Source organism: Biomphalaria glabrata, chromosome 5, assembly GCF_947242115.1.
Source record: "Biomphalaria glabrata chromosome 5, xgBioGlab47.1, whole genome shotgun sequence".
NCBI classification, from domain to species: domain Eukaryota; kingdom Metazoa; phylum Mollusca; class Gastropoda; family Planorbidae; genus Biomphalaria; species Biomphalaria glabrata.
Window position 1 is genome coordinate 37757110 of NC_074715.1, and position 27557 is coordinate 37784666.

General features: G+C 34.1%; 3 protein-coding genes across 10 annotated transcripts in view; 2 read left to right on the forward strand and 1 right to left on the reverse strand.

The window, feature by feature from the left end:
- The window catches only part of LOC106059354 (adenine DNA glycosylase-like), an 86273-nt gene that overhangs the window by 9802 nt on the left and 48914 nt on the right, over nt 1-27557 (forward strand). For all 3 annotated transcript variants that reach the window (XM_056031171.1, XM_056031169.1, XM_056031168.1), the window contains exons 2-3: nt 999-1094; nt 1949-2014. The gene's annotated coding sequence lies outside the window, so the exon portion shown is untranslated. The remainder of the gene's footprint in view (nt 1-998; nt 1095-1948; nt 2015-27557) is intronic.
- LOC106059494 (serine/threonine-protein phosphatase 6 catalytic subunit-like) lies at nt 244-7326 on the forward strand. The gene is made up of 5 exons (XM_056029651.1): nt 244-264; nt 999-1094; nt 5002-5059; nt 6350-6493; nt 7250-7326. The coding sequence occupies exons 1-5, from the start codon at nt 244-246 to the stop codon at nt 7324-7326; spliced, it is 396 nt and encodes a 131-aa protein (XP_055885626.1).
- Nucleotides 10348-27423, reverse strand: LOC106059463 (Rieske domain-containing protein-like). 6 transcript variants are annotated; one of them, XM_013217088.2, is made up of 7 exons: nt 27296-27399; nt 24707-24940; nt 24220-24414; nt 18932-18966; nt 18702-18782; nt 18346-18512; nt 10348-11672 (listed from the first exon to the last, which is right to left on the reverse strand). In XM_013217088.2, the coding sequence occupies exons 3-7, from the start codon at nt 24347-24349 to the stop codon at nt 11666-11668; spliced, it is 420 nt and encodes a 139-aa protein (XP_013072542.2). In that variant the 5' UTR covers nt 24350-24414; nt 24707-24940; nt 27296-27399; the 3' UTR covers nt 10348-11665. The 6 variants fall into 6 exon arrangements, 4 of the variants coding, with proteins under 4 accessions (XP_013072542.2, XP_013072547.2, XP_013072554.2 ...); XM_013217093.2 differs by having other exon boundaries at nt 24707-24801; nt 27296-27393; XR_008778224.1 differs by lacking the exon at nt 27296-27399 and having other exon boundaries at nt 18702-18802; nt 24244-24414.

The following is a 27557-nucleotide window of genomic DNA, read 5'->3' on the forward strand; positions in this document are numbered from 1 at the left end:
CCATGTTATCCTGAATAGACATCGTCAACACTAGATACTAGATCTAGTACTAGTGTAAACTTAGACTTAGATCTAAAGCTTTCCTGAATATTGCCCTGATTTTTATTAGGGCTATCATGTAAATAAAATCAGAGGCAATGAGTTTGCTTTCATCAATGTCACCGTCTGACATGTAAAAATTTTCACCTTTCACTAGCTAACTTAAAAAAATCTAATACAAACAAATTATCTTATATAAAAACAATGAAGAAAGCCTCCATATGTGTAAAAATAGTAAGAACTAATCTGTTTTGCTGATACAAACACTGATGGTTAGTCAATGTTGTGGTTGGAAACAGCGCTGCCAATAGATTGGCCGCTTCATCTAGATCGGTAGTGTTGTCTTAAGAAACTTGAAGCCATTTTCCGTTTAAAAAAAGGTAACTTTCAGATATCCCATTTATTAATGTTAGGTACTAAATCCACAGGTTTGTAATAAAATTGTTTCAGATTAATTTCATTTCATTTTTTGTACCTTTTCGGTCATGTGGCCTGTAACACAATTGTCAGAAATTAAAATGGCCCGCATGTCAAATTAGGTTGGGCATCACTGTTTTAAATCAATTTCAATCTGGCTATTATTAACATATTATAAAAATCTATATAATTTTATTTTTAATCCCCAAGAATACAGGGGAAAAAAATCAGAAGCAGCAACAATTATTTTTTTGAAACATTAAAAAAAAATTAGGTTGAAAATACCCCTAAAAATGAAAAATCCACCACTGACAGAAGCTATATGTCCAATTGTCGATGACTCTCACAAATTCACAATATTATTAACAGAAAAATATGTCACAAAGTAAAAGTATATTTATATGTGTAAAACATAAGAAAAAGAAATTTTAAACTAGATTCCAGATCTAAATTTTTTTTATTTTTTTTTTTAAACCTGATCATCATGCTTAATAACAAACTGAGAAACAGTTTTGACAATTCTGTGAATGTTGTTGTTGTAGAAGCTGTGTGACAAGGTGTGTGAGTTGCTGTTGGAGGAGTCCAATGTACAACCTGTTCAGACACCTGTGACTGTCTGTGGAGACATCCATGGTCAGGTAAGAAGTCTTGGAATCTAGAATCCACTTTGCTTTGTGTGAAGATGCTTCATAACTTACATGATATTATTTTTTTAAAATTGCTTTTGTGTAGCACAAAAATACCATTTCTTTTCCAATAACCTTTTTTTTGTTATGACCTCTTTGGTGTATTACTATTTGTAGCTAATATTTAATTTATTAGATGATTTATTGAAATAATAAAAAAATAACTGGACTAACTACTTGTAAGTTCTTTTTTTTTTCCCTGCTTGCTAGGGTGATTGAGTTGGTTCTTTTGTACCCTCTTTCCCCATATTATCTGTAGAAAGTCCATTAAGGTTCAAGCTTTCCCCCTTTCATGACCCTTGACCTAAGGAAAGGATTTTACCCAATGGTTGGGGTTAGGATTGGCTCTTCACAGAATCCTCCATCAACTAGATGATCATTTAATCTTATCTGTTGTTGTAAGACACAATAGGTTCTCCCATCCCAACAAGACCAACAACTGAGCACATGAGAGGGTCCTCCCTATTCCTATTCTGTACTGCCACTAACTGTGAAAGAGCAGTCACCATAGTGAACTGTCCCCATGAGTAATAGTGTGGCTTATGAGACAGTTTAGCTTAACCTTTCTTACAAATCTTTTCCATGTGCAGTGCTTGTTTGCTACAACATGATTTGAAAGCCGTTAGGAGGAAATGTTTCCTTTTCCATTAGCCTGGCTGTCTCCCCTAACAGCTATTTCCACGAGGGCACCAAGATGAGTCTAGAAAAGTATCATCATCCCCTATATCTACCCTCATTGACAAATTAGCAGTACCAACCTTTTCTCTCTGTCTCTTCTTCTTATGACTTAATTATTTTTCTTTCAGTTTTATGATTTAATGGAACTATTCAGAACTGGGGGAGAGATGCCTGATACCAATTATGTTTTTATGGTAAGCTATGATATTGTCAATTATGTTAAATTACATTTTATTAGAGAGAGATTATTCTGTGTTCTTTTAAAAATTAAAAAAAAAATTAATGATTCAAAATCATATGGTGTATGCTCCAGACTTTTGTCTTGGTCCTGGGTTTGAACCCTGTCCAGTCATCCTATTCTGTCCTGCAAAAGCTTTGTGCTAGAATGCAATAATTAGTGGAAGTTTGATTGATGGGAAAAAACTAGATTTTTTATTAGATGTAAAGCAAGAAAAGGGGTGGGGGCATAGCTTGCAGGAGCATATGCGTGTGGGGCAGTTAGTATTAGGTGCTAAGTTAAGTTAGAGTGCAGTTACTAAGATCCACCCAGCTTTAAAACACTCTTTTTGAAAATAATTGATTGCAAAATTGTTTTTATATGTTTGAAAAGGGATTTAACAAGAAAGTGGGGCAGTTAGTATTAGGTGCTAAGTTAAGTTAGAGTGCAGTTACTAAGATCCACCCAGCTTTAAAACACTCTTTTTGAAAATAATTGATTGCAAAATTGTTTTTATATGTTTGAAAAGGGATTTAACAAGAAAGTATTTCTTTATTAGATCTAGGAGTGAGATTTACATTGCAGTATTGTATGGGCTTTAATTTGTTCATCAAATATCCCTCTAGAATTAGTTAGAACATTACCAATTATAATTCTCTCTCTGAAGACATTTTTCAAGATAGTATTGGTTGGAAATATCAAATATTTGTATATCCTTGATATTTCTTAAATCCAGATTTCTTCTTGTTGATCTCTACAGAAAACTATAACAATTTTTCAGTTTAATAGAAATATAAAAGTGAAATACCCCTTTCAGACCTTACCATCTGTAGGGGAAATGATGTTAAGGTCATCTTTTTCTTTGGCCCTCAGTTAACAAGTTGAAGGATACCATGTGGCTAGCACAGCAACAAACTGTTTTTATTTTCCCCAACTAATGTCAGGTACTCAATAGAGTTAGGTGCACTATTGGTTCCTAAAAATCCCAGTCTTCACAGAGATTTGAACCAGACACCACCTGCTTCAAAAGCTCAGTTTAAAAATGTAAAAAAAACATTTACTAGGCCTAATTTATTACATAAAACCCATGTCTATATTGTCATCCCTTATTACAACTATTATATTATGAAATTCTTGCCCATGACAATTTGCTCCCTTTATAATGTTTTAAAAGCAGAACTGTATCTTCTTACTTTATATTAGCATTATCACCCTGTTTGATTTATCCTATTGATAGAAAATCTGTAGACTAAGTTGGCCACAACACATCTTTGCTGAGTCCTTTATTGCTATAGATGCATCATTTTTTCATTACCTGTTTTTTTTCAGGGTGATTTTGTAGACCGAGGATACTATTGTGATCTGCATAAAAATAAAAATAACCAGTAGAAAAAGTGAAGTTCTAGTCCTATAACTATTCCAAAGAAATGCTGAAGTGTACAAAGGAGATTCCCTAGGGTAGTGATGGGCCATTTATTAATATGGCAGATATGAATGAGCTAATTTAATGTGTTGCATAAGTTACTTCTAGACACAAATGAGTTGTTCATAAGTTGCTTTTTGATAGGAATGAGTTACTTTTCCATTCGTTGCTGCAGGGTTTTGTGATATGTGCTCTTGGCTGTCATCTTGATAGTCAGTTTTTAAAACCTTGGGTTTGGGCTAGGATGTAATACAATTCTTAAATAATATTTAAGGGAAGCGTTGTCAAGACGCTAAATAGGCTTGAACTTGGCTTAGCTACCAATGAAGGGGGCTTGAGGTTAGACAAACGAGATTGGACTGTAGCACTCTGAGCATGCTATAGGCCTGAAAGTAGTGCTATATAAAAGCTATCATTTATTTATTCATTTAAGGCATTTCACTTCCGAATTGAGGGGAAGGAATTTTTAGTTTGAATCCCTTTGGAGATAATGATTTTGAACTTTTGTATTTGTGGAACCCCTGAGTCTATGGTTACCTTACAGACATTGATGAAGAAAAGGCAGTTGCTTGTGCTTGCCACATGACTCCTTTGTTACTCAGCCTGGCTTTCTTAACAGTCTTTATATCATTTTCCTTTTAGTACTATCTTAACTGAAGTTTAATTATTACAAGGAAAGTATTTCAGTCCAAAGTAACAGCAGCTGAAATAAGTAGGTCACTTATTAAAAGATTGTCATTTTTTTTAATACTTAGGAAGAAATCTGGTGTTTTTTTGTAACCACCCAAGACTTTTTTTTTTATCATTACAAAAAAATTAAGTATTGAGTGGAGTACATCATGGAAAAGTGGCGAGCCAAGAAAATGTTGCCATCTGCTTGTGACCTCTCTGTTAAAACATTAGTTGGGCAAGCTGGGAGCAATGTTGACAAGATGCTTAAACATTAGTTGCTGTTTACCAAGTAGGGAGCAATGTTGACATCATAAAAGAACTCTTGTTCAAACCTTCTAGCTAGTCACTTTAGTGGCAGATAACAAGGTATCTATGCTTTTTAATGATGTTTTCTAGACGTCGCAACAGTTTAGATGAGGCGTTGCCTTGCCAACAAGTTATTCCGTATGTTAGCAGATTTTATATAGTCGCGCTGTAAAAAAGTCTCAAGGATCTTCTTGTTTAGTTTAAAGCTATTGAGTTTGTATAGAAAAAAGAGTCGCTGGGCTGTTTTCTTTGCCTTTAGGTGCTCAGCAAGCACAACTCTAGTGATTTGGTATCAGTAACATTGTTGGCTAGTTAACTGTTGTGTTAAACTTAGTGCTAGGAATTTGTTAAACAACTTTATATTTATTTGATACAATTTTAATGAATAAGTCTTACTGGGGGGGGGAGGGGTCTTTTTAGGTCATTAAAATGTGACTGTAGGTGTATGAATATATACGTCTTGAAAAATTATTTTTGCTTCTAGAAAGTTTATTGTTTTAGTCCGTTATGTTCTGCTGAGCATGTGAAATCAAATTAATAAATGAAATTTCTTTTTTCTACAGTTTGTAACACTGAACAGTTTAAAGTTGATATGTCGGGCACATCAATTAGTGAATGAAGGTTAGAATTAGTTTTAAAATCTAGTTGGTTTGTTTGTTTGTTTTTCAGTCATCTATAAAAGCAGATTATCATTCAATTAATAAGTTCTTTGAATTTATTCTTGAACAAACAGCCCAGAAAACTCTTTAACTCTTTGAACAGCTTTATTATGACACGAACATGCACATAGTATTTAATGTCCAACTCTCACTCCAAACCTCTAACTCTGTCTGAGATACAAGAGTTGAAATACATTTTAGGTCTACCAGTTCATTAGCTTAGTTACTCATTCAATTAACTATATAGGGCACATACAAACAACATCCTTAATGTTCATGCTAACAGTGTCTCTCATTAGTACCAAGTTACTTCAATTGACATACAGTAAAACTATAAACATCCCTATCTATCTGAACTAATTCACTTGGGCCTCCTCAAGTTTCCACAATGATCCCTGTTAGTTACAAACTTTGTGTAATGTGAAAACCATTTGATTTGTTTTTAACATTTCCCCATTGACTTTCTTGTTTATCACTTGACTATTTCCCCATTGACTTTCTTGTTTATCACTTGAATATTTCCCCATTGACTTTCTTGTTTATCACTTGAATATTTCCCCATTGGCTTTCTTGTTTATCACTTGAATATTTCCCCATTGGCTTTCTTGTTTATCACTTGAACATATTCCCATTGACGTTTTTGTTTATCACTTGAATATTTCCCCATTGACTTTCTTGTTTATCACTCGAACATATTCCCATTGACTTTTTTGTTTATCACTTGAATATATTCCCATTGACTTTCTTGTTTATCACTCGAACATATTCCCATTGACTTTCTTGTTTATCACTTGAACATATTCCCATTGACGTTTTTGTTTATCACTTGAATATTTCCCCATTGGCTTTCTTGTTTATCACTTGAACATATTCCCATTGACGTTTTTGTTTATCACTTGAATATTTCCCCATTGACTTTCTTGTTTATCACTCGAACATATTCCCATTGACTTTTTTGTTTATCACTTGAATATTTCCCCATTGACTTTCTTGTTTATCACTCGAATATTTGAATATTGGCTTCTCTGTGCACCATTTGAATATTTCTCCATCGGCTTTTTTGTTTATCACTTGAATATTTCCCCATTGACTTTCTTGTTTATCACTTGAATATTTCCCCATTGACTTTCTTGTTTATCACTCGAACATATTCCCATTGACTTTTTTGTTCAATATTTTCCCCATTGACTGAATCCTTCAATGTTTAGTTCCACTGACTCTATTAATCAATATTTACTCACTCTCTTCTCAGGTTACAAGTTCATGTTTGATGAAAAACTGGTCACTGTTTGGTCAGCACCCAACTATTGCTATCGCTGCGGTAACATTGCTGCTGTCCTGTCTTTCTCCGACCCTGACCACAGAGAAGCCAAGCTGTTCCGAGCTGTTCCAGACAGTGAAAGGGTTTACCCCCCCCCCAGGAATCAAACACCTTACTTTGTATACATATTGTTATTATGTTTTTAATGTTTTTTAATATTTATTGTATTTTCAAGAAAGGCTAAAAATAAATTCAAAAAAATTGATACTTAAAATTTGGTTTAGATACTTTGAATACAAAAAAATATCAGGCTTAGTCAACTTAATCTGATTCTGTACCTGGCTTCAGGGGCTAATAAAAGTTTGGTCTTCTGCTGGCACATTTCTAGTGTTTAAAAAATTGTTTATGATATTAGAGACTTAAAACATATTGAAGTTTGGATGTAACTGTCTTGATTGATCACTGTGAATAAGGATATTACCAGTATTTTTTTTGTTACAGCCATATCTAGTTTCAAATGAAATTGCAGATAAATAATTGATGTATATTTCAAGCTCCAAAGGGTAGTGTCACATTCTACTGAAAAGTTTGTAACATGTTTTTTTGTTTTAAATCCTAATGTTCATTATAAGCTCATCAAATTAAATCCACAATGAGGCTTCTCTGTTTGTTAACTATGATTTATTTAAATTATTATCTTGACTGGCTATTAAACATCAACATTTCAAGAATGTGTCAGTAAAACATCAGCATATTTTGTTGTTATGCAAGTAGTAAAGATGGCCGATGGTTCGCTAGAGTGGCATATGGCCAGAACAATGAACAGACATCTTTCATTTAGCTTACATGGAAGATGTCTGCTAATGTTATATGAAGTCACAATGATGTCAGCTTTCAACAGATTTGAACTTAGGATCCTCAGTCTGGCACTTTTCTACTCAACTATGACCTCCAACATGGGAATATAAACATAAAGCAATTTTTTATTAAGAGACTGCAGGATTAAAAACTTCTAATTAATGTTTATGATACATGCTCAATTCTAAAAGATTTTTTTTTATTATTATTGAATAGCTTCAATCAAAGTTTAATAATGTCCCACAGAGAGGGGTTTTTTTGGAAAATATTTAACACAGAAGTCCCAGGCAAATAATAAAAATAATCTTTATTATCCATAAGGAAAGTTCTAAATACTTACTGAATCTGATGTTTTATGCACAAATACAAACAGAAAATTAAAATGTGTGTATAAAGTTTCACTTAAATTTTAAAATTTCCTTCAAGGGAGTTCATTCCATTAGGAGCAATATGTACTTTGTATTTTATTCCTGTTTGTTTTTTAAAACATCAACAAAATGTCTATCTGTGGAACTTTGGTTTCATACTTTAGGAAATGCTTGATATGGTTTTATGCAATGATTTAAGAAAAATACAGAGACTTTGCCAGATGAAATACATTGACTGTAGTTCAAAAGCAGATGGTCAATAGCATTACATACCTTCTTTGTTGAATTGATGGACATTAACCCCCCTTATTATTAAAGTGTAAATGGTTGTAAATTTCCAACACACATGTTAAAAGTTACCATGTAAATATCTTTTTTAGCTTTACAGAATAAAAAATATTGAACAGAACAATCTGCATCTTGTTTGTATGTGTGTGACTGATTGCTTGTGTAAATGGGAACAAATTTAAAAAAAAAAAATGGAATAATGTCTTTTAACTAATTAAATTCTTGTCACACAAATATTATTGGGATGACCTAATTGTTTGTACACACTTTTATATATATATATATATATATATATATATATATATATATATATAAGGTAGCAAGAAATGTCAGTTCATTCATCCAGATATTGGTAGGAAATCTTAAGTTGGATTGTAAACGCAGGCAACAATAAGTCCAGTCAAGGATTATGGAATAGAATCTAAACTTGGCAGATAAGAACAAGTGAACCAGCATGCAGCAGTTTTGAAACTGTCACTCAACTCTTTTGTTCAACTTTTTGTACACACAAGTTGGATGAGAATAGAAATAGATTCAAACATGTTGTTCAATTTGAAACTTGACTTATTGAACTTTTAGAGAGAGACTGGACTTTATTAAAACTATTGATATGCTTCACTTTTACCTTCTTATTAAGTCAGAAATGAAAGAAAGGTCTTGCAGTAAATGAGTCATTAAAATAAGAGATTTAAGGATTGATATGTAGTAGATTGTGGCAAAATATGTAGGTCTCAGCTGGGGCTGCATAACAACATGAAATACTAGCTCCTCCAAGACAAGCCTTATTACTGAGCAGACGTTAATGAGGATGGTTCCAGTGTAGCTGTGGTTAAGATTGGGCTAAATGCTGTTTTGTTGAGTCACATAATGGTCTAGTGTGAAACTAAGAATATTAATAACTTCACTTTTGGCCATGTGTTAAACTCAACTTTTTGGTTGATATGTATTAGTAATTTTGTAGTTTCATTTTTCTTCTATCATGATTTTCATAAATCCTGTAGGTTTTTTTTTGTGTCCACTGTTATTCTGACGATAAGAATTAATAACGTTACACAATTTTGTTTATGTTTGGGAAGTATGGAAACAAGTGAGATTCACTTTATTTCCACAATTTTTGTTGGTGTTTTGAGAGTTGTTGATAAGTGAGAACATCCATTTTGACTTCATGTATTTTATGTTGCACTATAAATGCCTAACGTAAATCAGGAATACCTGAAGATTTGAAACACTGATTATATATCATTATGCAATTACATTTCAATGTATTTCATTCAATACTTCCTGATTATAACAAAGAAGAAACAGAATTATTCTAGGGCTTGGGCTTAGAACTTTTAAGTTTGTATATTGTTTTACTAATACATCAGTCTCGGACACTCTTTGTATTGTTTCACTGAAAATAGCATCAGTCTTGGCCACTCTTTGTATTGCTCCACTGAATATAGCATCAGTCTCGGCCACTCTTTGTATTGTTCCACTGTATATAGCATCAGTCTCGGCCACTCTTTGTATTGTTCCACTGAATATAGCATCAGTCTCGGCCAATCTTTGTATTGTTCCACTGAATATAGCATCAGTCTCGGCCACTCTTTGTATTGTTCCACTGAATATAGCTATAGCAATGTATTAGATAAGAATTATTGACATGTTGAAAGAAAGGGAAAAGATTTATACAAACCTACATGTAGACATACAAGTTTATTAATTTTGTTCATTCTGACTTTGTGTGAGTGTATGTTTGATGGTATTAATGTAGATCTTTAGTGCTAATAATGTATAGCACAAATAAATCAAAATCACCTCACCCTATCCTTTAGTCTGTCCAACAGTTTGGGCACCCTATCTCTCAACTATCACTCTCCATTCCTGTCTTTTGCTATGACTTGAGTCCATTCTTTAGTGTCTTCCCTTTGCAAAAAAGTCTATGAGAGCTCTGAGGAACTCATAATTTTTAGTTTGCTTTATTTGCCAGTGTTAAGCTGTCATCATGGGGCCCAATGTTACCCTTTTTTTAAATTTTCTCAATTGCGATGTGGTCATTATAGGTGATGCTAAGCTCCTTCTATAGCATCTCACCTCCATTGCCAAGATCCATCTCTGTAATTCCGCAGTTAGCGTCCAAAGTTGGCAAGCATACAAGAATGTCACCATGACCTAGGAGTGTATTAGTGAACAGTGTGCATGTTTTGTTTTTTTTATGACGTAGGCTACTATTCCTATTATGAATCTTACACAATTGTGGAGAATTAGATTATGCAGCTTTAGCAGTCAAATCCGGCTGTGTTAGAGATGCGCTAGTTAAACGTTTGAGAACTTTTGTTCTAAGTTGTTTTAAAGTTGTTCACATGTATCAAAATTATATAGGTCTATATAAACTCAATTTTTTTTTTTATGTATTTAGTTGTTGCTGGAATTTTAAGATGCCAACTATAAGGAAGGGGATTTCCAAAAATGTTTTAAAAAATGAACAACAAATTCTTGAAAGTTTGAGAATTTTATTACAAAGCTTTACAGTTTTTCAATAAAGTCCAAACACAATTTCATTATTTGATTGAAGCAAAACATTTTCATGAACTAAATTGTGAGCATGTTATATGACAATATAAAATGAAAGCTGCCATTATAGAAAGATTGGAGACATGGAAGTTTCAATTTTGATACATGGAAGGTTTCATCCTGTTGCCACTTTGATCATCACAACAATTGAAAAGTGTTTTTTAGATTATTTGGATACATTTATAGTGACACAAATGCCAAGGAATTGGTTGCTAAATGACTTTCAGTCAATCATTACATCATCTGATTTTTAATTTTTTTTTACAAACCGATAAAAAACTTAACACTAGCCATCAAATACAATCATAACAATAAACCAAAAGTTTTAACTATATGGCAAAGGAATTGGTTGCTAAACGACTTTCAGTCAAAACATTACATCGTCAGATTTTTTTTTTTTTCAAACCAATGAAAAAAAATTCAGCATTAGCAACAGTTAAAATTATTAATCTTGGTCATCTGTCATTCTCAGAAGGAATAGGCACTGTCAGAAACATGCATGCAAACATAGCAATAAAAGATGAAGCTAAACCAGAAATCTGCAATGCAAGGCCAGTACTTTATGCTATCAAAATATTAGGTCTCAGCTGGGGCTGCATAACAACATGACTCAGCTCCTCATTGATCTTCAGACTCCAAGACAAGCTTTGATGATGCTAAACCAGAATTCTGCAATGCAAGGCCAGTACCTTATGCTATCAAGGCAAAAGTAGAAAAGGGGTTGAATAAACTAGAGAATGAAGGAATTCTGTCTAAAGTGAATTACAGCAATTGGGCAACACCAATTGTACCAATAATGAAACCATCAGGCGATGATCAAATATGTGCTGACTTCAATGTAACTATCAACCCCAGTATTAAAAGTCGAACAATATTCTCTACCAAGAATAGAAGATATTCTTGCAAACTTAGAAAAAGGAGACTAATTCGCAAAAATAGATATATGACAAGCATATCTTACACTTCAACTAGATGAAGCTTCAAAACATTTAACAACCATCAATACAAAAAAAGGCCTATATGTGTACAACAGACTCGTTTTTGGGATCACATCAGCTCCTACGATATGGCAAAGAACTATGGATATTATCTTAAATGAACTGCCAGGAGTACAATGCAATCAAGACGACATGATCATCACAGGAAAAGATGACACAGAACATCTAAAATTTAAGAAGTCTACTCGGCAGACAGAAGGAATATGGCTGGAAAAATTTTTCTTTCTTCAAAGATGAAATTATTTTCTGTGGAATAAAAATTTCAAAAGAAGTATTACATAAAACTAATGACAAAGTATTAGCAGTAATGAACACACAACACACATACTCCAAACAATAAGTCACAACTGATGTCTTTTTTAGGTATGGTTAACTATTACCATAAGTGGCTCAAAAATATTGCACAAATAGCTAAACCACTCTACAGTCTACTACAAGACAAAGTTAAATTCATTTGGGACGAAAGCTGTACCAAGGCCTTTGTCACAGTCCAGTTTTAGAACCTCTGTGACATGAAGTGACACTCAGTCACCTATTGTAACATTCCGTGCGGGCAACCACGAGGTTATGTGAATAAGTTAAAGGACTCTAAAATAAGGGTCAAAGTTAGTTAGTGAAGAACTCCAGCAGAGAGTGGATGTACGATTTTCTCTGTCTGTAATATGGACCTTAATGAATTTGATTTAATGTTAACTTGAGAGTTTTCTTTGGATTTATATTTTGAACATTTCATTGATGTGATTACTTATTCCACCTGGCATGGACAGCCAGTATTTATTGGTGTATATTTTGTGACGGCTGAAGTCGCCAGTATTTTCTGTAATTTATCCTGTATATAATAAACGTTAAGTCTGCTACCAGTGTGTTCATCAGTAACTTTAAATGTTGTCATTGGAGACTTTAGTATATTAGTAATGTTGCGCACTTGCAAATCTAGTGCGTCTAATAAAGTACATCGCTAAGAGGAGTATTAGAGCCGTACCAGAAGAGGTACCTACATCACACGGACGTACCCACGCCGCTACGCCTACAGCCAAAACCAGGTAGCGACATTTGGTGGCCAGTATGGCTGTTAACTAACAGTATGGACCTACAACACAGGTGACATTTGGCCTTTGGTGACCAGTAGAGGAGTCTTAAAAGGATCTCAATCGCCTCTATAGTAAACAGCGCAAGGCTACACGTTAGACCGGTACTTTTTTTCTCAAGATGGCGTCCAACTAAACAAGTACCAAAGCCAGCCTGCCCACAAGATCCATTCAAGTAACGCCTGCATCCTGAGATCCATTCAACACCAACCCCGCTCCTAGATCTACCTCTGACACCTGTCCGGTGTGAAACCGAAAATAGAAGACGACTCGATTCCTATCTAGAGCTACACATGTCGTCTGAAAGAAAGAGCCATACCATTCAAGACATCGCTTGATGACACTAATGACAGATACACCGCTTCATCACTAGTGCTCGCCACTATTCATCATCGTGGATTACTTTGAAGTACTAGACAGAACTTGTATCAACTATAAATTTGAGCATTTGAGCCATCTTATGGCATTGAACTGGATTATTTTTCTTCTACCACTTTAATGCTCATAGTAACGTGTATTCTTAAATTGGATTACTTATAGTATACAAGGATTATTATTCTTAAATTGGATTACCTATACACGGATTATCATTCTTAAATTGGATTACCTATACATGGATTATTAGTCAACCACCCAAGCTATTTGAGGATTAAACTACACGAGTCAACAAGAAAAAAGTCTGTAAGTCATTACTAACAAATTAAATACATGCATATGATTATAAAGTACATGGATTTTGCCTTGATGTAGCAGTAATTAAACTTGATTGTTAGTAGAGTTAGTAATTGATAACTCTTGGCATTTTTGGAGCCATATTTTGATTTCATTTTTCTAAGTGTTTTTTAAGGGTGGCTGGAGAGGGACTATTGTATGAACTATCATAACAATAGGATCTATTAGGGTCTATCCTATTTGTTCTTTAACCTCTATAAGGCCCAATGCGTTTGAGGCTCTCCTTGTTGGTACGGAGGTCATAGAATATAGTGGGAAAATATTTATTTAGCTGTTGAGTCTTGTTTGTATTTCTGTCAGTGTACTTAATCTGTATCTATATTGTTGTTTGTTTAAAAGTCCTGTATCCATATATCTGTATTTCTCCTGTCACATTTCTACTTTTTATTAATTTCTTTAAAAGCAGACTGTGTTGTTCTCTATATTGTTTCTGTGTTTGTCCTTTTTACTTATACTGTACATATATTTTTCTTTCTCTTACTAATTTACATTTTTTACTATTTTACTCTGGCACAACAGCACATATGTATAACATATATTGATATTTGTGAATATTGAATTTGAATGGTTTATAATTGAGCAACTGAGTAAATTTTGATCTAGATCTATACATTGGACAATTATCACTACATTCTTTCATTACATTGTAACCATTGATTGAATTTATTATATTATTGTGTAATATACACATGTTAAATAATTGACACACATTGTATTGACAAGTATAACACAGTACATTTTTCTTTTCTCACTTAATTAACTACACAAAGCATTAAACATGTCTTCCTATGACAAAATTTTAGAGCTAGTGAAAGTCCTGGAACTAGAAGGGGATGAGAAAAAGGAATTTATCAAAAAAGAATTAGAAAAGGCTGAGAAGAAAGAAAGGGAGGAAAGAGATAGGGCTGAAAAAGAAAAAGATAGAATAGAAAGGAAAGAAAGGGAAGAAAGGGAAGAAAAGAAACAAATTAGAGATAGGGAAGAAAGAGCTGCTGAAAGAGCTCATCAGAAAACATTAAAAGAACTAGAAACTAGACAAAAAGAACTAGAACTAGAAGCTGCCAAAACAAATTCCAACATTAATACCCAACAGTCTACAACAAAGCCATTCATCTCCAAATTCCACAAATACAACTCTAAAGATGAAACACTTGAAAACTATTTAGTCCAATTTGAGCATATAGCCTCAACCTATAGTCTTAACAATGAGGACATGGCCAAACACCTACTAGCAAATCTGTCCGGAGAACCCCTCAACATTATTTCCACTTTAACTGTAGACCAAAAGAAAGACTATGCAGCAGTAAAGACTAGATTATTAGAACACTTTGGAAAAAACTCAGATTTCTATCGTAAGCTATTCAGGGACACTAAATTGAAAAAAGATGGGGATTTCAACAGGATAATATTCGACATGAGGACTAACATGATAAAATGGTTAGAGCTAGCAAAATGTGACATCAAAGACCCGACACAAATCCTAGACATGCTACTCATTGACAATGTCCTCAACAACGTGACAGACTTAGTATTTACTTTCCTTAAGGAAAAGAAGATCAAGACAGAGACTGAACTGATAACGAATCTAAATCTATTTAAAGACAGTCACCCTGGACACACGATTGACAAAAGAGACCTACACCAACTAGTAGCCACAGCAACAACATTCAACAATAACAACAATGACAAATTTAAATGGTCCAACACCAAGACTTGTTTCAATTGTGGGAGAAAAGGTCACGTAAAAAACCAATGCAAAGCTCCTATAAACTACAATAACAATTACAGATACAGAAGTTACACTAGTTTCCACAACCCAAACAGCTACAAACAAAACAACAATAATTACAACAATAGACCACATAGACTACACCAGAGTGCAAGTCCCAATGAAAGAAGAAGTTTTGCAAACAGTTACCAACACAATAACCATAATAGAAACAACAGGCAATCTAGGAGGGACACATACAACAATCAGTCTAATAACCATCTACACAGAAATAATAATAGTCATGACAATAGAGAAGAATTAACAGCCTACATGCATTACAATAAGCCAAAATTGAACCTATACCCCGCATACGTAAATGGAATTAAAGTAGAAGCCCTCAGAGATACAGGAAGCAGTGCCATATTAATAAATTCGAAACTAGTAAAACCAGATCAAAAACTACCAGAAAAGATCAAACTTACATATGCCAATCAAAAGAAATTTGATATTTGTGATACAGCCAGAGTACACCTAGATACCCCCTATCACCGCCACTCATTGATCAGGGAACATGAAATGCACCAAGATACCTGTGTGTAGTCGCTGAATGAACTTTTTATGTTGTCTGTTGTATTTATGTGTATTTTTCTGTTGTGTTGTCTTTATATGAGAAACGAGTCCTTGTAATCACAACAAATTTCCGTAAGGATCAATAAAGCAGTCTTAGTCTTAGTCTTAGTCTTAGTCATGGATAACTGGAGAAGCAGATGTTATTATTTTAGATTCACCAGCACAAGATTTAATAGTTGGCAATGCCAATGGTGTAAATGATTTAAGTAAAGAAGAAATTATGGAATGGGCAGCAAAAAAGGGTGAAATTTGTGAACTAGATACAAGTCCTACTACAAACCACTTAACTAATGATAACATTATTAGAGTAGAGAATCTATCAGGATACACTAGATGGCAAATAATTATGGGAGAATTCAGCAATGTAGCACATGTTAAATGGGTAGATATAAGAACTCAAGATAGATCAAATAAAATTGCATTTGTACACTTAAACACAGTAGAAGATTGTTATAGAATTATTAAAGCATTCAATAATAAGTTATTTAGAGGAAGATATATTAATGTCAAATATGAAAATGTTTAACTTCACAATGTAATTAGAAACAACCATTTTCAATTAGGTCAACCTGACATTTTTTCTTGCCATTTTTCAATTAAGTCATGACACTTTATTGTTACACTTTTCTTTTGGGTCATGATGACATTTATGCTTATGATCAATAACAGATCATCTATTTTCTACTCATTGTATTTTATTGTCAACTTGTAATGTGACAAATGCCAGATGTGTTTATTTTGTGTGTATATATTATATTTCATTACTGATTGTGCACAGCAATGTAAACAATGAGATGTAAACAACAGTGAACTACTTGAACTGTTGACCTGAACCTTTTTTTTCATAACAACTCACAGATGTAAATATTGTCTAAAATTTTTTACACACCTGAATACTACAATGAATGTTTATAAACATGGAAATTTGTTTACTATTGTACTTCAATACTACACTCAGACTATTTATAGTAGTCTTATGCAAGGTCAACCTTGAACTGGATTGACATGTATCTGAAAATTTTTTTTTTATTTTATTTATTTTTCTTGATGATGGCAAAACTTAGAATAATATTTTGACACAGCACATCACAGTTGTAAATAAATATGAAATTTTTTCCTGTAATAATTTTGAGTAAATTTACTCAGTGTGTCAAATGATACACATTGATAATGTTGTGCATCTACAATTATAGTAAAACATTGGATGTGGAATAACTTGTATATTTTTCTCTTTTTTATATTCATTAGCATGTGATTGTTTGTACAAATTTTTTTCAGTACAAATGTATGCATAAAGTTTGTTAACACTTGATGGAGGTACTTTTCATCACAATTAATGATATTTCAGTGATCTTGCTCTCAGTGAATTAAGTATACTAATGATTTTTTTTGGACTCAGTAATTTATATGATGTTATACATAATTACTAAGATTATATAAGATGGTATGAGCAATTGGAGTGAACCTACAGCACTTGATAGAATAATGGACTAAGCTCATATATAGTTGTACAGTGATATTAATGTAAAATATATTTGTCAAAGATTTTTGGTCAAAAATCTTTTTGGAGTGTGGGGCGTATGTCACAGTCCAGTTTTAGAACCTCTGTGACATGAAGTGACACTCAGTCACCTATTGTAACATTCCGTGCGGGCAACCACGAGGTTATGTGAATAAGTTAAAGGACTCTAAAATAAGGGTCAAAGTTAGTTAGTGAAGAACTCCAGCAGAGAGTGGATGTACGATTTTCTCTGTCTGTAATATGGACCTTAATGAATTTGATTTAATGTTAACTTGAGAGTTTTCTTTGGATTTATATTTTGAACATTTCATTGATGTGATTACTTATTCCACCTGGCATGGACAGCCAGTATTTATTGGTGTATATTTTGTGACGGCTGAAGTCGCCAGTATTTTCTGTAATTTATCCTGTATATAATAAACGTTAAGTCTGCTACCAGTGTGTTCATCAGTAACTTTAAATGTTGTCATTGGAGACTTTAGTATATTAGTAATGTTGCGCACTTGCAAATCTAGTGCGTCTAATAAAGTACATCGCTAAGAGGAGTATTAGAGCCGTACCAGAAGAGGTACCTACATCACACGGACGTACCCACGCCGCTACGCCTACAGCCAAAACCAGGTAGCGACAGCCTTCGAAACAATAAAAACAATGATAGCATCTGATAATATTCTCATAAGTTGGATTGGCTGATCTATACAAAGAAATGGCAAATGTCATTAGAATTTGGGGTCAGCTGCATCACAGGCTGGGCCAGGGTGTACACCTATCTGCCGCAAGCTGCCTAAAGGTCACCTAATTTTTCCTCAGGGTTTACTTTCAAAGCCTTTCCCATGTTTGGGTCTAACTGCAAGTAAGCAGAGGTTTGAATTCAAAGTTTTCCTTTTACTAGGTGGGTAGCCAGCCAAGACTTACAAGTCCCTCCTCCTTAAAGTTTACTGGCTCAAGTGCCATTTACTTGGCTTTGCCCCTTCTCCTGTTTGTAAATCAATTCCTCTGGTCCCAATATCTGAGCAACTAGTGAAGATCAGGAGTTGGAATGGTTGTCAGAGGCTATTAGAGACCATTGAAAGCATTTTAAAAGTAGTAGAGTGCTATGCTTCATTCCCACCTTACAGATAGTAATAAGGTGCCTATAGCTTAGTCATAATTGTATCAATATTACAAGTTCACAAATATTCTCCACATTCACTCATCGTGATATTGGACATGTAATATGAAAATGAAATGTTTTACATCAACAAGCCGTTGTAATGATCAGACTCGACGGTTCCAAGGGGCTTCACTGTGTAGGAAAAGGTGATGTATAACCTGTCCTCTCGTCTGGTGACTACATGTGTCCTCTGTTTTGCACCCTTAGAACAAAGTTGTGGAGGTGACTTCAGGTCTTGTGGATTCACGGACTGAAAAAGACTTTCAACTTTAAGTTAACCCAGATTGAAATAAGCATTTTTTTTAAAATAATAATCAACCTGTCTTAATTTTTAGGAAAATATTAGTCAGTTTTGCTAGAAACTACAATATATTACCTTATCAAAAAAAAAAGCAAACATTAATTTGTACATTGATTCCAGGATCACCTATATACTTACATAGTACAGTCCCTCTCCTGATTGCACAGTTAATTTATATTTATGCCATGGGCAAACAAAACATGAGTATTCTGATGTGTCCTGTTTAAAAATAATATTTTCTGGATTTGAAAAAAAAAAGTAAAACCATTTAATTGAATTAAATTTCTTTTTTTTTTCAATTAAGATTAAATTGATACTGTTCCAACAAGTTTTTAAAATATACAAATATTTAAAGATGTATACATTACCTTAATATCACCTAGGTACAAGGGACCACCAGCATCTGAAAAGAAAATAGTAGACAGCAGTTAATACTGCACAATATAGTCTAGCAAGACAATACATGCTAAATTTTCTAAAATTACATTTTGAATTCACTTAGGCAAAGGCTAACAAGCCCTTACTGTCCCATGAAGCTTTCTGGTTTAGGTGCCAGTTACTTGGCCCCTTCTCAAGTTGGTGATAAACAGTTTCAACGCGCCCCCCCCCCCCCCCAGCAAGATGCGAAGGCCATGAGTTAGACTGGTTGTTACAAGGCTATTCGATATGAATGCCATTGGAAGCATTTTATTGGTAGTGGTGTACTTATTTCCATAACCACTTTCGGTAATAACAACCTTATGGAGGGTAAGTGAAGGAAATTTCTGAATTCAAACATCTACCATCTTGCAGCTATCCCCGGCTTCAGGAGTCAATTCTGAGGAAAAATCAGGAGCCAGCAACCCTTAGGCAACATGCAGCACACAGTGCTACACCTTGTCAGAGCCTGCGATGCCCCTGATCCCAAACACAAGTATCAACACATGTTGTTCCTTTGGATAAATCAGCTGTGTGGAAAAGGGAGTGGGTGACATCATTCAGACCACAGCTAATGCCTAGGCCAATAATTAGGCTCTGTTTGGGACCCTTCAACTCAAGAAAACATTAAGAAACTGGAACAGACACAAAATAGAGCAGTGAGATTCATAACAAATGTTCTTCTTCTTCTTCTTCTTCATCGTTCTCATTGTTATGTTGGAGTCTTCATATGACTAGACCAATACATGAGATGAACTGCGCTGTGGTTTCCAAATCAGGGAGCTCTCCATATAGTTTTCTTTCTATTGGGGTGATTTGGGGCCAACACCTTTAGTAAAATCACTAAATTTAGATAGCCTTCAGTATAGAAGACTCAAAAGTAAAGTAGCAATTATACATAAAATACTGAATCATAATCTTCAAATACAAAAACAAAATCTAGTAAAATACTCAGAAAGACACAAAGATAAAGGCACATTCCTCATTCCATATGCTAGGACAAATTTGTACAAATGCTTCTTCTTCCCTAGTACTATAACAGCATGGAATGGGTTGCCTGAGTCAGCCAGGGAAACCAGTGACTTGACAGAATTTAGGTCATTGGTTGTGACTGAATGCATTACGTGTAGGACATAATCATTTTTTTTGAAGTAACGTCTGTATTCTACAAGAAAAGAAAAGAAGAAGATAAGTATTCATCTTATTTCCATGAGATGATCATTGGTCATTGTTAGCTTGAAGAAAGCCCTAAAACATGTTGACTTATGTAGATTAAAAATGTTTATGAAATCAACTGCTCATTTAGACTAAACATACACTAATCTAATGTCTCTCAATTCAAGTGTTGTGGGTGAAGAGAGCAATATAGTAGTCGACATCCTTGGCTGTGTCACAGTCCCTGAAATATTGATGTAATCCTTGACTGAAGAGAGCACAGGTCTCAACCTTGGTTTCATTATATAAATGCATGATTACTTAACACATATTTTCTCTTTACAGATTCAGGTTCAATAACATAGAACCATTTTATTATTAAATTATAAACTAAATCTAGATAGTGTACAGCCCTTTGTGGAATAATTGTTCGAACGTTGTAACAGTTGGTAACTTTATCATCTCTGCAGTAGTTAAATATCTCTAAAGAAAGAGCAAGTTAATTTCCAATAATACTAGAAAAACAATACAGACTAGTTAATGTCAAGTCACATGAAAAACCAAAACAGATATTACCTTCAATGAAGTCCAGTAGGGCGTCGGCGCCGAAGGCGCCATTATCCCGTTGATGGTTAGAAAGGCTTTTATCCAACCACCAGGCCTGGACATGGGGCTCTTCACCCCTGTCCTGTCTGAGGGCACCCAACGGTAGGCGGCCATATCGGTTGACTGACTGGTAAAACCGGGCCGTGCCGTGTACACAGCGCACCGTCCCCGGTCCTGGCCCACTCGCTATAAGTGGCCAGGAACAGCGCTAACTGCGGGGAGCTTATCTCATATTCCTATACTGTAACCGCCACTGTTCCGTGCAGGGACCGCCACTCCAGCCAACGGGTCACTGATGACAGCCCCCTTGTGGAACGGCGTGGCGGACTTTTTGGACTGGGTTCCGGGCGTTCTTTCCAACCCAACCTCAAGTGAGAGAAAAAAAACAAAAGCTCACCCAAGGAAGCCCGGCCGGGCCTGGTTTTACCAGCTGATTTGATTTCATGCAGGTGTCATTCTGTAGGATATCTTATTTTATAAATTACAGACATTACTTGAAAAGAGAAGATGATAGTGTCCTACATATCTCCCTGTGTCAATCTAGTCATACATGTTAATCAGTGACTTAACTCTTTATCTCTGTAATTATTTTCCACGTTCTGACGGAATTATTAATTTAATCCGATTGTAGCGCACTAACATGTTCTAATTAAAATGGTATAACTTTTTTTATTTATAATCATAGAATAATGTTTTTGATACTGTTATAACCCTATTGGCGTCGAAAAAGGGTTAACTATAGGCTCAGCTGACACACACGTGAATCACTCAGGTCAGCGAGGCCATGGACAAGGGACAGTACTACGATTACACGAAAATATGACCAATGTTATGGTCATGTGATCGAAAGCCTGCGTGTACGAGTGACAGTGTGTAGGAAAGCGGCAGTTCAAGACCGGAGAGCGTCGAGACCGGGACTGTTAGTCGGCCATGAAGTCGGTCCTGGTTGAGTCCTCATGTGTTGATGTACAAGTCCAGAAAGAGAGACAGTAGAGTTTTGTACGGTGATGTACAGAGTGACATTTTAGTTGTTGATGTGTTTGATGCCAATTGTCTAGTATTGGCTGTTATCTACTTATTCACTCATTATTAAAGTACCCGATATTGTGGAGCTCTTGTTGTCAAGTTCTTGATGTGTTGATGTATTGTGTTGTGTTTAGCACTGTTTACGGAAGGCCTGAGTAGGGAGAGAGAGGATTGTAACAATACTGAATTAAAGGAAAATGAATGATATTACAAAATCAAGTGTATAAATTGAAGTGTTATTTATTTTTTTTTTTTGCTTTATGAAAAGTAAAAATGAAAATCTGAAAACTCACCAATGGACGACAAAAAATTTAATCCAAGTCACATAAGAAGATCATTTCTATTCCAAAACAGAAACAGCAAACTCGACACATAATGAAAACTATACATGCGGCGAGGGCGGCCAAACCCTGATGACAGTGTTGGATCAAAGCCAACTGGAAGTCCAATACCCGATACATGGCAAGCCTTTCAATGCAAGGAAACCGACACCAGGTGGGAGGAGGCTTCAGACATTGCCAGTGACAGATCATTATGGAGACAGCTTGCCGGCCAATGCGCCGAACGGCGCGGGAGGACCTAAGTCTAAGTTCTATTCCAAACTGAATTAAATGCTTTTATAATCCTTATTCATATTTTCATGAAATAGAACCACTAAAACAATAAAAAACTCATGGAGTACAAAACTGGAGCACATTATCCAAGGTCACCACCATAGAAAATTTTTGAGAAAAAAACAAACAACTTGCAACATTAAGTTCCAGTAAGAAAATAATTACACTGCACATGATATATTTCAAATAAAAGTAATTCATTGCTATATATAATTTATATAATGTTTGCCTGAGCAAAAAACAACTTCCATGTTTTAACTGCATGTGGTATTAAAATTAATCCATATGGATGTGCGGGACGTAACGACGAGTCTAATCCCATCATTGTAGTCGTGGCCAGAAATTTATCAATTTCATAGTTAGAAACTGGTTTCCATATTGTAAAAATGGATGCCCTGCGTGCTGGAGTGTTTATTTTTATTATGTAGACTGCATAACTCTTTATTGCATCAACAAGATTATCAACAATTGCGGAATCTAGTAGAGTAAAGCTCAGTTGACTTAGAATTGAATAAGCCCATGTCGAGTCATGTTGACACTTCTGTATACCACATTGGCTGAAGTAGATCTAGACTTATTGGAAGGAAAAAATCTAAAATTGCTTTCTGTTTTAGTACCCATCTCTGCATTTTTCAAATTTGTTGAAACAGGCATAGATCTAGATGTATTCTTTGTGCTAATACGTCTAGTTTTTAGGAGGGGGGCGTGGCAGGTTCATCAGCTTATGAACTATCAGATTCAGATCTAAATTCTAGATCTAGATCTAACACTGACACTAAAACTATCACTATTCACTATCACTATGAACAGATAAAACAAAATCACTGTTATCTGAATCAATATGCTAATATGGTCTTTTACATGTTGATCTGAATATAATTTAGATCTACAAGTTTTAGAAGGTCGACTTCCAGATGGGGCTGGGCTCCATTTCCAAACATAAACAAACAAAAAAAAAAAAGACGACTTTCAAAATGCTCTGTATAATATTAAAACCATGTTGAAGGAAGTAAACAATGAACTCTTCTGCAAGCGGAAATCTCATAGATTTAGAATAAAAGATTTAGCATTTAAAATTATTAGCCAAGAATAGGAACGAAACAAAGATGTTTAACTGCACCGACGACAATATCGTCGCTTAATCGGCTTTTACAAAAACGACAGACGCTATTATCGTCGCTTGGGAGATAAAGAGTTGAACTCTGCCAAGTCATTGGTTTTCCTGGCTGATCAAGGCAACCCACTCCATGCTCTAATAGCACTAGGGAAGAAGGATAATTTGTACAAATTTGTCCTAGCATTTTTTTACAATTTTTACTTTAACAAAGTTCTTCTCTAGACCTTGTAGAGAGGCAGCAAAAGATCCTGAAATTAAAAATCCCAATCTTCCCCAAGATTCAAACCCGGGACCCCAGGTGCTTTACCACTCAGCCACTGCACCTCCCTTTTAACAAAGTAATAATTTAAAAATCATTTCGTTAAAGGAAAAGTATTTCAACATTTTAAAATAAAAACATAGAGCCATCTCATGTATTTTCTGTTGAGCAGGTCTAATAATATCAATTTTATCTTCAATGAGCAATCATTACCTATTATTATTATTATTATTATATCTTTTATATAGCGCTACTTTCATGCTTATAGCATGCTCAGAGCGCTATGGTCCAATCTCATTTGTGGACCTATAATACATATCATTGTCAAGCACTATAATACTTTTAATGACATCATTTTTTTTTTTGTAAAGCAATGGTAAATTATCTAAATTATTTTAAAAGGAAGATAAATCATGTGTATATTGAAGTTTTAAAAAACAAAAGATATACATTTTAACTTACGGTAACAAAAACTATCAAGTTGACCTTTGTGTAATAATATAAAGATGTCTTTGCCATCTATAGTCATTCTTTTTCTATCACCATTTTGCTGTAGGTCTTTCATTGTACATGCAAATATAGGTTCAGCCATAGCATGTTCAATTCAGGGCTTCAAATTATTATAGAATGTTTATAAAGTATAATGCTTCCACACACCTGGAAATAGAAAATCGATGTTAAAATGAATGAATTTAACCTAATTTTTGTTTCATTAAATAAGTAAGTAGGGTTAAAAGTTAAATCTGTGTATTTTTCTAAAACTTCACTTAACCAGTTACTTATCCTGACTTAAAAGGAAATGAATACTTTCTAATTATACTTCTAATTAAGCTTTAATCTATAATTTGTCTTGCCTTTTACTGACCACAGTATGAGACTAATAAATACTGAAGACTATTGTTTTTTTGCAGTTATAGAATGCACCATAGATGTAGACAAAGTTATTTACCATCTTGGGATTAATCCTATTACTTTACTATCAATGTGGTAAAGTCATTGTCTTTACAACCATTGTTGCTGCTGTTTAAGTGGCGATAATTGGTCCTAAAAGAACAGGAAGGTGGTCGCTGTCAAAGGCAGGATGTGTATTTACAGGGGCAGACTGGGTGTCAAAATTAGTCCTGGCATTAAAATGCAATCTGGCCCATAAATTGTATGCTTTATGATGAGCATCCAAATGTACCTGTCCACAAATATCAAGTTTGAAAATGCATCAAAAACTGAATTCTCCATCCATGGCAAAAACAAGTGTAGATAATTGTTCAATGTAATTCATTAATAATACAAAGCTCTCCACTTTGTGATAACATAAACTACACTTTGTAACATATAATATTTTAGGTTGACTATTCCATCAATAAGAACAATGTGTTAAGCTAGTATTACTCTGTATAAACTATATATTTTTTTTTAATTTCATAAAAGGCAATATATTAAGCAGCGACCAGACTGGACTATTGGGTGCAGGTCCACTGAGCATTTGTCTGAATGCCCATATACCCAGTCTGCCCCTGTGATTTTAGTGTAATTAACATAATATTTATTTTGTATCCATTCAGTAGAAACAAGAATTAAATTGACAAAGTCAAGCTATTTAGCTTGATGTTTATTAATGGACAAGCCTCCATTAAGTAAAATCCACTCTTCAAAAAACTATCATAAATACATCAATGTCAATGTAACTAGAAGTCAGTTATAAGTTTAAATAGAGATAATAGAAGTGTAGGTAGCATTAGTTTCCTCTCTCTCTTATCTTATATATTACAGTATGTTACTTCAAAAAAGAAGATAATTATATCATATTATGATATATGTCCTACGCATTTCATGTGTCACTTAAAGTACTTAAACTCTGCTAAGTCATTAGTTTTCCTAGCTGATTCAGGCAACCCATTCCATTCTCTAATTGTAAATTATAGTTTAGTGTTTTATGTATTATACTATATTATGTTATAGCTACTTTACTTTTTATTCTCTAATCTTAATGGCTCTACTAGATTCTAGATCTATTACCGGGAAGAAGCTTCTAGCGTATTGAATAAGAAATGTTCCTCTAAGGCCTAAGACTAAGACACTAATGACTAAAGTCTAAGTGACTAAGTCTATAAGTCAACTAAGTCGTCTTAGTGAATAAGTCTAATAACTTTAATAAGTTTAAATAAGACTGCCTCTAACTAAAGCCTTAAAGGCTCTAACTCTAAGTCTTATCTTATCTTATATAATACAGACGTTACTTCAAAAAAGAAGATGATTACGCCCTACACGTAACGCATTTAGTCATGCATATTAACCAATGACTTAAATTCTGCCAAGTCACTGGTTTTCCTGGCTAGCTCAGGCAACCCATTCCATGCTCTAATAGCACTAGGGAAGAAGGAGTATTTGTACAAATTTGTCCTAGCATATGGGACGAGGAATGTGCCTTTATCTTTGTGTCTTTCAGAGTATTTTATTAAATTTTCTTTTTGTTTTTGAAGATTATGGTTTAGTGTTTTATGTATGATTGCTACTTTACTTTTGAGCCTTCTGTCCTGAAGGCTTTCTAAATTTAGTGATTTTACTAAAGGTATTACTCTAGTAAAATGTGAATATTCTTTTGTTAACAATCTCACTGCTCTATTTTGTGTCTGTTCCAATTTCTTAATGTTTTCTTGAGTTGAGGGGTCCCAAACAGAGGATGCATATTCTATTATTGGCCTAACCAAGGTTAAATAACATTTTAGTTTTATGTTCTTATTTGATTTATAGAAATTTCTTTTAGTAAATCCTAATGCTTTGTTTGATTTTTTTGTAGTTTCATCAATATGTGGATTCCATGACAGTTTTTCATTTATTATAACACCTAGGTATTTTGCGTTTTTAGTCTGTGTTACTGGTTTGCCATGAATAAGTATATAAGTGGAATTAATTTGTTTTAGTTTTTTTGTTACTCTTAATAACTGACATTTTTCTGGGTGGAAAGACATGCTCAAATTTGATTCCCATTTCTGTAATTCATCTAATTCTCTTTGTAAAATATCTGTGTCTTGTGTTGTTTTTATTGTTCTATATATTATGCAATCATCTGCAAATAATTTGACTTTTGTTCCTGAAGTAATGCAATTTGGTAAAACATTTATGTAAATTAAAAATAGTAGTGGACCTAAGACTGTTCCTTGAGGTAGCCTACACCTGAGTTTACTGGTTATCGGTGTTGATTTAGAGCCATTTATTATTACAGTTTGTTCTCTCCCTATCAGAAAATCTTTAATCCACTGATGCAGTGGACCATTAATGCCGAAATATTTTAATTTTTTAAGCAAACTATGGTGGTGAACTTTGTCAAAAGCCTTAGAAAAATCTAGTCTAGTAATCTGATAGCATGATGATGATGTCAATGATGATGATGCATCTATAAAATCTATTCTATTTGTTCACTATTATTAATTATTTCAATCACTATTAACTCTAATCCCTCTATCTTATATGATCTACTTATAATAATGTTATAATCTTTGTGTCTTTCATAAAGTTTTGTTTTTCTATTTGTAAATTATACATTATAGTTTCATTCTTTGCATGTCTTTCTGAGTACTTCAATGTCTTCATTAGCTTTTGTTTTTCTAAGGACTGTTGTTGACATTTAATATAAATCAGATGGTCTAATCTAGATTGATTTCCCTTGTTTAAATTGCATTTGTACATAGGTCTGTGTTATGGCAGAGGTCACAAAGTTCAGGGACCCCTTTACAAACCATATTATATTAGCGGATCCCCCCCCCTCCCCCGGCCCATTTTTTGTCCGTTTTACGCAGCCTGTT